The following is a 13,543-nucleotide window of genomic DNA, read 5'->3' on the forward strand; positions in this document are numbered from 1 at the left end:
GATACTCTGCCCAAACCCTGCATCCCCACCTGCGAAGCCAGTGTAGCCGACTGGGCAGAAATAACATCTCCCCGACAGCAAATGTCCACATCAGGGCCATTTTCATGAGGGAGCAGGTAGCTGCTGTCTTCTCCTCAGACAAGTGGGTTGCTGCCATCTTGGTGGAGACAGGGGAGAAGACTGTACTTAGCCTAGGGCTGTTGTACATTCCGCCTCCCCCCCCCCCCCCAAGGCTCTGCCCTCAAAGTCCAAGGCTAAGTAAGGTAGGTAGCTTGGAGAGCTGGGGTGCGGGGCTTCCTTTCACCAAGTATTCACAAAGCAAGTCTGGTGGGGCCTGGGACGCGTTTCTGACTTCGGGGAAAGCATGTCTGTGGCCCTGGGGAAGGGGGTCCAGGCGGCAAAATAAGATCTCCCCCTCGCTCTGGCCCAGCTGCTGGGGCTGCGGGTTCCGAGTGCTTGCGTCTAAGTGTGCACATACTCGCGGGGTGTGTGTGTGTGTGTGTGTGTGTGTGTGTAGTCGGCCGGGGCCAGGACTGGACAGGTTGAGCGGTGGCCATCCTCCCATCCCCTCCCCCGTAGCCCCCTGCCCGCTCACGGCGCCTCCGAGGTTCCACCTTTGAAACTGTACGCTGCTCGCAGCAGCCGCCGAGTGGTCGTCGTCGGGAGGCGGGGGAGGGGGCTGCTGGGGGAGGGCGGGGAGGAGTCTGGCCCTGGATGTGTGCTTTTCGATTGATGGATGACTGCCGGGTGGGAGCGAGCGTGCGGGTGTGAGTGTGTGATTGTGCGTGCGTGTGTGTGTGTGTGTGTGTGTGTGTGTGTGTGCGCAGGGTGCGTGCGCGCGCGGGGCCTGCCCATTTTCCTCCTCGCAGCAGTCAGTTGGGAGCTGGAGGGAGGGAGAGAGGGAGACAGACGCAGCCAGCGAGAAACCGGAGAGGAGCCGAGCGCCCTCCGCCCAAGGCGCCCTCCCTCGGTCCGCACACAGGCGCCGTCGCTTGGAGGAGCAAGGTGCCTCCCAGCCCGCAAGGGCATCGCGTACGAGCCCGCGGTCTCCTCGGTGGCGCTGCCCCGGGACCGCACCTGGAGGCCGCCCCGGACGGGGATGGTAAGCGGCTGCCGCCGTCTGGCACACCAGCGGGACGCGGTGAGGGCACCATGGCGCTGACGCCCGGGAGGGGGCCCTCGGCGGGGCTCGTCCGACCCGAGCTCTGGCTGCTGCTGTGGGCAGCCGCGTGGCGCCTGGGTGCCACCGCGTGCCCCGCCCTCTGCACCTGCACCGGCACCACGGTGGACTGCCACGGCACGGGGCTGCAGGCCATCCCAAAGAACATCCCACGGAACACGGAGCGCCTGTGAGTACGGCCCCCATCCCCAGCGCTCAGGGAGCCCCGCGGTTACCCTCCCACCAAGACGAGTTCAGGGCTGGGGTGGGGCAGCACCGTTGGGGCCCCGGCTCTGTGGCCAATAGACGGGTCAGTGCCTGCCGGGGTCCTTCTTGAGCCAGGAGCCAGCAGCACCCCTGTTTCCCTTTCCCGGGATTCAAAGGGCCCTGGCGGGGCTGTCAGCTCCCATCCTCACCCCTGCACCCTGCCCTTAGCCCTGGCAGGCCATTCCCACTGCGCCAGCACTTGATTCCTACAGGGTGCCTGTGACTTGGTGCCCGTGAGCCTTCCTGGCACTCAGGGGGGAAGCTCCTCGCACTGCCAGGCACCATGTCTTCTTTTGGGCACATGGGGCTTGGGCTGTGGTCTGAGCTGCATGTGTGGACTGGGCTCTGTGGGCTGGCAGGCAGGTGATAGGCCACAAGATGGGATGGAGTTGAAGTTTCCAGTCTTCCCCTGCCTCCCCATTGTTTGCCCCAGAGCCGTAAGAATTCTTCTCTTGCAGGTGTCAGGCATTGGTCCCCCCACCTCACATCCAGCCATCCCTAACCGAGGCAGACAATGGGACCTGAGGGATTTGGGTTTGGGGCCTGGGGTATATTACATCGACACCCAGAAAAGGGTAGGTGTGATAATGCTGAGGGGTCGGGAGCCTGGAGTGGAGACATGGACCATGAAGTCATTTAAAAATAATTCATCTTCCCCTGTTGTCTCTTACTTCTAAATTCTTGAGAAAACTCAGCCCTTTCTAGATGGGCTGAGCTTTGTAGGGTGTGTGTGTGTGTGTGTGTGTGTGTGTGTGTGTGTTTGGATCTATATAATTTGTTTCCCCAGATTCTCCTGCAGAATGTGTGTCTGTGTGAATTCCTAGTACCCGTGGTGTCGCCTCAGTAGTGGGAGGTTGTGAGAGTCCCTGTACATGGGCCATGTGTGTAGATTTTTGGTCACATGCAGGGTCTTTGTGCTGCCTGCAGAGGTGACTGCTTCGGGAGATTATTGAACTGGACTTTGGAGAAGGCTGCCAGCTCCTTTGAAAGCTGCCTGCCCCTTCTCCCCACACTCCTGGGCAACTGCAGTGGCTCTCAGGAAAGGCGTACATATCTCGATAACTTAAGCGCATTTTCACAGCTCCCAGCTGGCCAAAGGCAGAAATCTGACCCTGGGGAGAGCTATCTCCTGGATCAAACTCTGTACCAAGGTCAGCAATTAGTGAGCACACGTTTGCCCCAGACTCTTCTTGGCTGAGTCTGAAAAATTCCCATGGAGGTTTCAGAGAATTTGCAATCTAGATGCAATCTAGATGGGAATTGGGGTGTGTGTGTGTGTGTGTGTGTGTGTGTGTGTGTGTGTACATGTGTGTTGTGGGGCTGCAGAGAGATGCTGGCATGGGGAGAGGTTGGACAGAATCAGGTTTCCTTGGGGCAGCCTGTGCATTACCCTGTGTGGCTATGGAGAGGGACTGAGGGTCAGGAATCTGCCCAGAGGACCCCTGAGGTTGCAGGGTCACCCTCCACACCTGTTTGTCCTGGACCTATTCTCTGTTCCTTTGCTGCATCCACAGGGCATTTTTCTTGCAGCTGTTATGCTGATGACAGCCTAGGTCTGTGACACGGTAGCCCATTGCCTTAGCTTTTGGACCTGAATGCTGAAGTCATCTCATTCCTTGCTCTTTCTCTCCACCTTTAGTCCTGAGGACAGTGTCAGTTTTGGCGTTCAGGAACTCTTGAACTCTTCTGCTATCAGAGTGGAACGGAAGTGAAATTTCCTAATGCAAAAGAGAGTTGGGCCTTCAACTGCTGAGGTTGCTGTGTGACCTTGGGCAAGTTACTTAACTTCTCTGAGCCTTTGTTGCTTTCCATCCAGAAAATGGGGCTGCTGCTGGTTTTTGTGAGGACCGAAGATCATATATGGAAAGCATCCTGGTTCATTATGTTTACTAAGTGAGAGGTATTATTGTGATAGGATCAAGAGAAAAGTCTATTTAATTCAGCAAATGTGTAACAGAGCCAGGAACTACCCTCGGTGCTGAGGCTCCAGCAGGGAGTGAGCAAGTCCCTGCCTTCAAGAGACATACAGTCTAGAGGACCAGGCAGGGGACACATAACTGGAAGCTCTTGGGAGAGGGCCAGGCTGGCAGTGTGATGGGGCTGTGGTGGGGAGCATTGGGATGGGAAGCACTCTTCTGGAGGGAAGGGGCTTCTCAGAGGATGGGCCATTTTATTAGCATACTTTGGGACCCAGTAGTGGCTGGGTCGGAGTATGCCAAGCAGAGATGGCAGGCAGCCCAAATAGAGGGAACGTTCGGGCAAAAGGCCCGCAGGTGTGCGTGTGCCAGCCTGATGGGTGAGTGGACCGGCTTTGTCCCGGGGCTGCAGCGTGTCACATCCAGTGGGATGTGACAGGGCTTGAGGTTGGGAAGGTGAGGAAGAGTCAGGAAGTCCTCTCTCTCTCTCTCTCTCTCTCTGGATTTTTCCTTTGGGGACTTCAGGGATGGAATCCAGGGGTGACTTACCAGGGGGAAGCCGGGGGAAGTCTGGTCTTTTCTGAGTGCAAAACTTCTCAGGGGGTGAAAGCCTGTGCAGCAGGCAGGCCTCTGAAGAGCCATTTGAAGAGGAATAGAACACCCCGAAAAGAGGCCTTGGTGAGCGCCCCGGCAGACCCAAAATAGCTGTAGCAAACGCCCTGTCTAATCGATAGGGGTGTCGTGCAGTGTCAGAGCCTGAGACAGTGGCTTCTGCGGCTGTGAAATTGGGAAAGAGTGCAGCTGTGCCTTCGCCTTTTGTCTTCTGGGCAGTTTCTATGGCAGCTCATGAGACCCGGCAACTTTATGATCACATATCCCGTAACTCTGGGTCCGGGCCTGTCCCCCCAAGTGGGAAGAGATTGGTTTGCTGCGGAGACTTCTGGGAAAGGGCCATGCAGACTCCAGAGCTGTTGAGGAGATTGGTTCAGCCAGAGGGGCTGTGGGGCTGGTGGGCTGCGTGAGGCAGGGACGCTGAATAATTCGCTGCAATGGAACAATTAAAATACGGAGTGAGGGTTAGGGGTGTGGTGGAGGAGGCCTGGAAGCTTCATCTCTTTGTAGAACTCAGGCTCAGAGGGACCTAACCATGGCCGCTATTAATTGTCTTTTCTTCTACTCAACGACTTTGATTTTCAGTTGGAGTTTTTAAAAATTAAAACAGTCTTTTAGACTAGAGCGTCCAGGAGAGTGTGATAAGAGGGTGTAATATGCGGGGACACCGCTTCTCCCACCCACCCCAGGCACTTGTACTCTAGATTTGTCACAGATTGCCCTCGTGGGTGCAGGGTGCAGAGACAGGAGAGGCCTGAGGATGCTAAGGCCGGGAAAGGCCCTGGGGGAGACCCATTAGTCTCTGTTCGCACCTCGGGCCAGCATGATCTGCTGTTCGTTAGGTTCTGGGGGCCTGTTCTCTTGCATCGTGGCCAGTTTGTCCACTGCCCTAGCTCCCCTGCCTGCTGCAGAGGCCTGGAGGGCCCTTGCCTTTTCCTGGTCTGGCCCCCTGAATCTGGAGGCCCCATTCAACGGGGCTGGGTGGGCATGCCCAAGGAAGACCTCCCAGGACAGCCAAGAGCCTGTTTGGAATTCCAAATGACAATTGGGTGGTGGTCACGGAGAGGGGTCAGGGGGCCAGACCGCAGCCATGTCTGTACTGTGGTCTCCTGCAGCGGAGACCTGCATTGTGCAGGGGAGGCTGCCTCTAAGTGGGGCTGGCGGCTCCAGTAGCAGGTGCCCTGGGCTTACTGCTGGGCTCTGCATGACCGGTGGCAGGCCCTTGGTGCTGTCACTCCATCTGCTCTGAGACCCAGTTTCCCCATCTGTAAAAGGGACGATGATGACAGCTTTGCAGGTTGATGGTGAGGATTAAGGGAGCGAATGCACGCAGAGGGCCTGGTGGTGTGCTTGGCACAGGGCTGTGTGAAAATGCTTTGTGATGTTAACTGGGTGATGTTATTATTATTATTTGAGAAGCTCAAGCAAAGGTTTGAGGATTCCGGTGGGGCAGGGGAGAGCTTGGGAGGTAAGCACGTGAGTGTTGGTGGTGCTGCGAGGGACTCTTCTGGAGTCTGGCTGTCCAGAGTGCTCCTTCCTTGGACCTGGGCAGCTTTGTCTCCTGCAGTTTGCAGGAGGGAGCAGGGTGGTGGCCTGCAGGGATTCTCTGCAGGGTAGATGGCCTGAGGACATGGCTCTGGAGCCAGACCGCCTGGGATTTTAGCCCCATTCTGCCACTCAGCAGCTGGGGGGACCTTGGACAAGTTATGGGGCTTAATTAATTCATTCAACAGATAGCTGTCTATCGAGTGTCTGCATCGTGCTGAGTGAATAGTGACGGACAGAACACCAAACCACCTGTCTCTCCCTGAGTTTTAGTCCAGTAAGGGAGGTAGAGGTGAATGGCACAATATGAGAATAAACACATAATGGCAAACTGGGGTAAGTGCTCTGGAGAAGGCGTGACTCCTCAGCACCCCGTTTCCTTGCCTACAAAGTGGGGACGATAGCAGACCTGCTTGTGAGGCTGCTTGTGAGGATTTAAATGCGACAGTGCTGGGAGTGGCACTTTGCACAGGGCCTAGCACACAGCAAGTGCCCCCTAAATGGTAGTATTACTATTGTTATTAAGGTGACAGAATTGCAAGGACGTGAAAGGAACTGGGGCACCACTCATTTCTGGGTCCCAGCATGGCCCCGCTCCCTCTTCCCTCACCGTGTAGCCACTGGTGTTCTGGATGCCCCCGAGAACACTGCCCCTGCCTCCGTGCCCCACTCGGAGGCGGGGGGCTGGTCCTCGGTGGTCCTGGCTGCCTGGGGCTGCGAGCAGGGGACAGCCGTGCTCTCTGGGGCCGGGTGAAGGGTGGCAGGGACGGGAGGCTCCTGCATTATTGGAAGCAGACAGGAGCTTGGCCTCCAGTCCTGTGCCGGCATTAGCGGCTCGGCAGGGCTCTTGCTTAATGGGATTTTCTCCCCAAATGCTGTAATTATCGCCATACAAATACTTATTACCCAGAGCAGATGACGGCCGGGCCTTGGGCAATAGCCAGGGAGCTGGGCTGTGCTGGGCGGGGGGGGGGGGGGGGGGGGGGGGTGGTGAAGGGGTGGGGGTGGAGAACGGGCTTCTCTTTTTGATGGAGTTTGCAACCCCCTCCTCTTCTTTCTGGAACCCAGCCTGTGGCGGACAAACAGCTGTTGGGCACCTGCTGTGTGCATAGTGTTATGAGAGGTCCAGAGTGTGGACCCGGCTCCCCAGGGAGCTTGCAGGCTGGTGGGCGAGAAAGGTCTGTCTGCAGAAGAGCAGGTGTGCGAAGATGTCTATGGGGACTAAAGCACAGCGGCTACCGGCGCTGGCTCAGTCTGAATCCTGGCTCCATCAACTACCACCTGAGAGATCCCAGCCGGCTCACTAGTGACTCCGTTACTTCATCTATAAAGTGGAGCCAATGATGGCACTTACCTTGCAGGGCTGAGTTTGAATGAGATACTCTGTGTAGAGTGTTTAGAGTAACGCTGGGACAAGTAGTCCATCAGCGTCAGAGATGAAGAGACGGGAGTTGGGGTGGGCAGGAGGGGCTGATGGGGTCTGAGGGCTGGGCAGGACCTAGGTAAGGGCCGAGCTGCAGCGAGGGCAGGGGAACCTGGGGCATGAGAAAGTGAGTGCCATACATTTGGGGAGGAGAGTAAGGAGCGGATCCAGCCGGTGGGTACATTCGTGTTGGTGAGTTCTGAGATAGGAGGTTAAGGTAATGGATGGGCACTAGGCCATGGGGCTGGGAAATAGGGAGCCATCAGAGGAGTGTGTGTGTGTGTGTGTGTGTGTGCATAACATTTTTTTATCAAAACAAATTTTTTTTCTTTTACTATTCAGTGGTTTTTTTTTTTAATCCTCAGCATTGTGCAAACATCACTACAATCCAATTTCAGAATATTTTCATCACCCAAAAAGACTCTTTGGTGCTCCATGTAACTTTCTGTTTTGTCATAATTTCGATTTTGTACAAAAGTTGCAACAAAAGCATAAGGAGCTCCTATATGCCTGTTATCCACATTCGATTGTTCATATTCCCCTGTTTGCTTTATCGTATAGTATGCATAGGCACAGTTTTGTTTTTTGGAACTATTTAAGATTAGGTTGGAGGGGCGCCTGGCTCTCTCGGCCGGTGGAGCATGGGACTCTTGGTCACGGGGTGGTGAGTTCAAACCCCGTGTTGGGCATGGCGCCTGCTTAAAAAAAAAAACATATTTAAAAAAAAAGATTAGGGGCGCCTGGGTGGCTCAGTCGGTTAAACGTCCGACTTCGGCTCAGGTCACGATCTCGCGGTCCGTGAGTTCGAGCCCCGCGTCGGGCTCTGGGCTGACGGCTCAGAGCCTGGAGCCTGCTTCCGATTCTGTGTCTCCCTCTCTCTCTGCCCCTCCCCCGTTCATGCTCTGTCTCTCTCTGTCTCAAAAATAAATAAACTTAAAAAAAAAATTAAAAAAAAAAAAAGATTACATTGAAGATGTAAGTCTTTCTGTCTAAAGAGCGTGGTGTGGATTTTCTGAGAATACGGCCATCAAAATCAGAAAACTGACCATTGCTACCGTACTGGCATCTGCTCCATTGTTCTGTTTGCGCTCCATCCGTTGCCTCAACAAGGTCATCCGTGGCTCTCGGAAGGTGTGTGCAGAATTACACGTGGCATTCACTTGTTACAGCTCTTTAGTCTCCTTTAATTTGGACTAGTTACTCAGCCTGTTGCTTTTCTTGACCTTTACAGTTTTGAAGAAGACAGGCCAGTTATTTTGTGGAATGTCCCTCCGTCTGGCTTCATCTGTTCCATCCTCATCATTATGCTCAGGTTATGCACTTCTGGCAGGTTGTGCTACGTAAGTGGCGTTGTGGCCTCAGTGGGTCACGTTGGGACGTCAGTTTCCGCTGGTTTTAGCAGCCGTCGCTGAGACACTTCTAGCATCCTCATTGCTTCTCGGCGTATCAGCTGGCATTCTACCGCAAGAAAGAACTTGGCCTTTTCCTCCATCTGTTTGTCTGTTTATAACAGGGTGGATTCAGGGATTATTATTTTGTTCCTTGGGTTGTTCCCATCATTATTTATTTGGACGCTCAGAGTGTCCCACGTTTGGGGGAGCCCCTTCGGGCTGCCCCTGTGTCCTTTTGAAGAGACCCTTTGAGCACTTACCCCAGGGGTTTTGAGTGGAGGGTGACAAGTGCAAAGTAGTGTTTTACGACATCCTGTGGCCTGGCTCTGGTGTGGAGGGGGAGACCGGCTGGTGGCGGGGAGGCCGCTTGGTTAGGGTCACTGTGGTTTCTGGCTTTTCCGTTGACAGTGGTTTCACTGCCACTGCTGTGATTTTATTCTTAAAACAAAAATGTGAACAACTTGTATTTTAAAATAATTTTAGACTTACAGGAAAGTTGCAAAAATAGTACAAATACCCTTCACCCAGCTTCCCCTAATGTTTTCTTTTCTTTTTTTAAAGATTTTATTTATTTTATTTTTAATATTTATTTATTTATTTACTTACTTATATTGAGAGAGAGAGTGTGCATGCAAGCAAGGGAGAGAGGCAGAAGGAGACAGAGAGAGAGAGAGAGAGAGAGAGAGAGAGAGAATCCCAAACAGGCTCCATGCTCAGTACGGAGACCGACGTGGGGCTTGGTCCCATGATCCTGGGATCATGACCTGAGACGAAATCAAGATTCAGATGCTCAACCGATGGAGCCACCCAGGTGCCTCAGATTTTGGTTTTAAGTAATCTCTACACCCAGTGCGTGGCTCGAACTCACAACCCCAAGATCAAGAGCCGCGTCTTCTACTGAGTCAGCCAGGTGCCCCATCTTCCCCTAATGTTAACATCTCTCTTACCCATAGTGTGATGATCAAAATTAAGAAATTAACATTGGCACAAGGCTATTAAGTAAGCTACACACTTTATTTGGATTTCACCAACTCCTTCTCTAGCGTCCTTTTTCTTTAAAAAAATTTTTTTTTCATGTTATTTATTTTGGGTGGGGGGAGAGAGAGAGACGGAGAGAACAAGTAGGGAAGGGGCAGAGAGAGAATCCCAAGCAGGCTCTGTGCTGTCAGGACAGAGCCTAATGTGGGGCTCAATCCCAAGAACCATGAGATCGTGACCTGAGCCAAACTCAAGAGTCAGACGCTTAACCGCCTGAGCCCCCCAGGTGCCCCAGGGTCCTTCTTCTACCCCAGGGTCCAGTCCAGGATTCCACATGATGTTTAGTTGTCATTTCCCCTTAGTCTCCTTCGGTCTGTGACAATTCCTTAGTCTTTTCTTGCTTTTCAGGACATGGGCACTTCCGAAAAGTACTGGTAAGTTATTTTCTGGAAGGCTCTTCATTTTGGCTTTGTCTGATGTTTCTCCCTGATTGGATTGAGGTAATGGAGTTTTGGCAGGAACACCGCAGGGATGGTGTGCCCGTCCCAGTGCATCCTGTCAGTGGTAGGTGACACTGATAGGTCTCATTGCTGGTGATGTTAACCTTAATCTCTTGGTTAAGACAGTGTCTGCCTGTTTTCTTCCCTGTGACATTACTGAATTCACATTTGCTGTTAATAATATTTGGGGGAGATACGTCGAGGCTGCCATAGATTTTTTGTCCTCAAATTCTTACCTACTAATTTTAGCATCCATTAATGGATCTTGCCTACAACCATTATTATGCAATTTTGATTTTCTATTTCCCTCATTCCTTCTACATTTATTAATTGGAATTCTTCTGGAAGGAAGAGCACTTTATTGCTTTTTAAGAAGCTGGTTTGTTTGATGGGTACCTTGGGTTTTGAGTTTCCTGAGGGCAGGGCTGTGTCTCATGTATCTTTGTAGTCCCATTGTCTGGTAGGTTGCTCAAAAAAGCCTTTTCTTGACCTTTACAGTTTTGAAGAAGAGATATAACCATGGAAGCAAGGGGGTGGGAGGGCGGGGGAGGGGCCATGAGCCAAAAGGGGCCTCCAGAGCTGTAAGATAATATATATGTGTTGTTTTAAGCCCCTAAGCGTGTGGCAATTTGCTACAGTACCAGTGGGCAACAGCCACAGTCCTCATGGAGTTGAGCCACAGAGGAAGAGCCACAGGAGGAAACAGGACTGGACCGAGGCAGGAAGTACAGAGAGAGCTAATGAGAAGGTCATGGGGCCCTAAGCCTCCAGCCTGGGGGAATGATCTTGGGAATGGAGTGAACTTTGGGGAGGGTGGCTGAGCGGGGAGAGAACTTTGGGGAGGGTGGCTGAGCCGGGAGAAGAGAACCTGGCTTCTACTTCTTTTGTTTGAGTTGCCAGTAATCAGCTACATTTAAAAGGTGACCTTAAGGGTAGGGATAGGGGATGGTTACTTTGTAGAGTATGTGGACTGGAGAGACAGTTGGGAAGGCCTCCTGGGGAAGAGGTGGAACAGAAACTTCAACAGGAATAAGGATTTCCTGGGTTGGAGGGGCAGAGGTTGGGCCTGGCTGCTCAGTTGGTAGAATCTGCAACTCTCGATCTCAGGGTTGTGAGTTCAAGCCCCACATTGGGTGTAGAGATTACTTACAAAAAATACAATCTTGAAAAAAAAAAAAAAAGAATTTCCTGGGAAGCTGGTATAAAATGCAGATTCCGAGACCCGTCCCCGAGATGCTGATTCAGCAGGTTTTTGGCAAAGGCAATTCAGGTGATTCAGATGCAGGAGGTGCCCAGAACACATTTGGAGAGAAGCACTGGGTTTCCTGGTAAGGAAAGTGCATCCTCTGAAGACTCATGAGACTTGACTTTAGCTTCCGCCCATGGTAAGATGGCAGGAGGTGATGAGGGTGAAGGTCAAAGGTACTGACTTCCAGCTATAAAGTCAGTAAGTCCTGGGATGTCAAGTACAGTATGGTGACTGCAGTTGATAATACTGTATTCCAGGGGTGCCCGGGGGGCCTGTGGGTTGAGTGTCTAACTCTTGATTTTGGCTCAGGTTATGATCTCACAGTTTGTGGGATCGAGCCCCACATTGGGCTCTGTGCTGATGGCTCAGAGCCTGCTTGGGATTCTCTCTCTCTCTCTCTCTCTCTCTCTCTCTCTGTACCGCCCTCATCTGCTTTCTCTCTCAAAGTAAATAAAATAAAATAAATGCTGTACTGTATATTTGAAAGTTGCTAAGAGAGTAGATCTTAAAAGTCCTCATCACAAGAAAAAAGTGTTGTAACTATGTGAGGTGACACATGTTAACTAGACTTACTGTGCTGATCATGTTGCGATATATACAGGTATCTAATCAATGTGTTGTACACCCAAAACCAACATAATGTTGTATGTCAATTATATATCTCATTTAGGAAAAAAAAGAGGGGGCACCTGGGTGGCTCAATCGGTTAAGAGTCTGACTCCTGATTTCAGCTCAGGTCATGATTTCATAGTTATGCGATTGAGCCCTACATCAGGCTCTGCGCTCACAGCACAGAGCCTGCTTGGGAGTCTCTCTCTCCCCCCACCCCACTCTCTCTCTCTCAAAATAAATAAATAAACTTTCAAAACGGGGGTGGGTGGGTTCAGGAGGAAGAGAAGGCAACAGGGGAGGAGAAGGTGGAGAACAAGAGCTCCTGGTCGTGGATCCGAACCTGGCCAGGTGGTTCTTGGCCACGCTGGAGAAGGAGTTTGGAGATGGGGAGGGGGCTTCACCTGGGAGAGCAGACAGGCTGCCTGAGGACAGCTTCTGGACCTGTGGTGTGGGTCACTGGCCAAGCTGGGCAGCCTGTTTCCTGGGATAAGTGGGAGGCAAAGGCAGGTGGTTGGGAGTGAGTCAGCCGTGAGGAAGTCTGCGGGAGGGGAAAGCACGCAGGAGCACTGAGGGGGAGTGGGCTCGGCAGTGTAGGGGCAGATGGACCGGAGCATGGAGGGCTGGGGGGCGATCTGGAAATGAGGAGCCAGACCCTTGGGGATGGGGAGACAGGTCAGAGAAGGAGAGCAGCAGCGGGGAATTGTGATGGGGTCTGCAGTCACCACGGAGAGCCCCCCAGCCCGGGCCAGGCTCAGAGCCCTGCTTTACCCTCCCCTGCTTTTCTGCTCACAACTGTCCCTGGAGGAAGCTATTATCGCTGCTCTGCTGAGGAGTGGGTTGGAGAGGCGTACCATGTGCCCGGGGGCACAGACGGCTGCTGAGCGGGGGTGTCCAGGGTCCCTGAGCCTTGAGGCTCTGAGATGTGTTTGTGTTTAGTCTTTAAAATCCGGCTACTGCACCACGCATCTTAATAAGGCCTGGCTTCTTTCATTCATTCACTCGTTTATCCGTCGTTCGTTCAGCACCTGTGAAACCCCTGTGAGGGCTTAGCCCTGGAGCATGAAGGCAAATTGGCCGCGATTGAGTCCGGCCTGCGCATGTTTGCAGGGTGGACCCAAGTGCAGGCCGGCACAGGGAGGTGTCCAGCCTCAGGGTGGGGGTTCAGTGAGCAGAGTCGGGGGTGGAGATGTGGGGAGGTGTTGTGGGAGGACTCAGCGTCAGAGCGTTAGCTGGTGGATAGCCTCTCAGGGGCCTGAGGTGGGCAGGGCTGTGCTTTTAGGGCTAGGCCCCAGACCTGGGAAGGGGATTGGCGAGGGCAAGTCCAGGCCTTGGTAATGAAGAGACTGGGGTGCACTTCATGCCTCAGAACAGAACACACCATGGGATGGGGGTTAACAGCTGGGCCCTGACCGCCTCACACCCATTAGAAGGGCTGCTATCAAAAAACCAGCAAATACCAATTGGTGGTGAGGGTGTGGAAACACCCGGGTGTACTATTGCTGGGAATGTAGAATGGTGTAGCCCCTCTGGAAAACATTCTGACGATCCCTCAGACAATTAAGCAGAATTACCAGATGATCCAGCAAGTCCACGTCTGGCTATGCGGCCAAAGGATTGAAAACAGGGTCTCAAAGATATTTGCACATGTTCATAGCAGCGTTATTCACAATAGCTAAAGGGCGGAGGCAGCCCAAGCGTCCATGTACAGATGACTGGGTAAACACACGTGGTGCACACACACAGTTGAAATATAATTCGGCCTTAAGAAAGGAAGGAAATCCTGGCACATGTTGCAACAGGGATGAACTCTGAGGACATCAATGCTAAGTGAAATAAGCCGGTCACAAAAAGACAAATACTATTATGATTCAACTCATATGGGGTACCTGAA

The 13,543-nt window shown here is 52.8% G+C and overlaps 1 protein-coding gene across 2 annotated transcripts in view; it reads left to right on the top strand.

Moving 5' to 3' along the window:
• Window positions 1-704: 704 nt before the first annotated feature.
• SLIT1 (slit guidance ligand 1) overlaps window positions 705-13,543 on the top strand; it is a 170,077-nt gene continuing 157,238 nt past the window's right edge. For both annotated transcript variants that reach the window (XM_060643067.3, XM_060643068.3), the window contains exon 1: window positions 705-1,349. In XM_060643067.3, the coding sequence (XP_060499050.3) occupies window positions 1,153-1,349 (197 nt within the window). In that variant the 5' untranslated portion in view covers window positions 705-1,152. The remainder of the gene's footprint in view (window positions 1,350-13,543) is intronic.

Source organism: Panthera onca, chromosome D2 (genome assembly GCF_046562875.1).
Source record: "Panthera onca isolate mPanOnc1 chromosome D2, mPanOnc1 haplotype 2, whole genome shotgun sequence".
Taxonomy (NCBI): Eukaryota; Metazoa; Chordata; class Mammalia; order Carnivora; family Felidae; genus Panthera; species Panthera onca.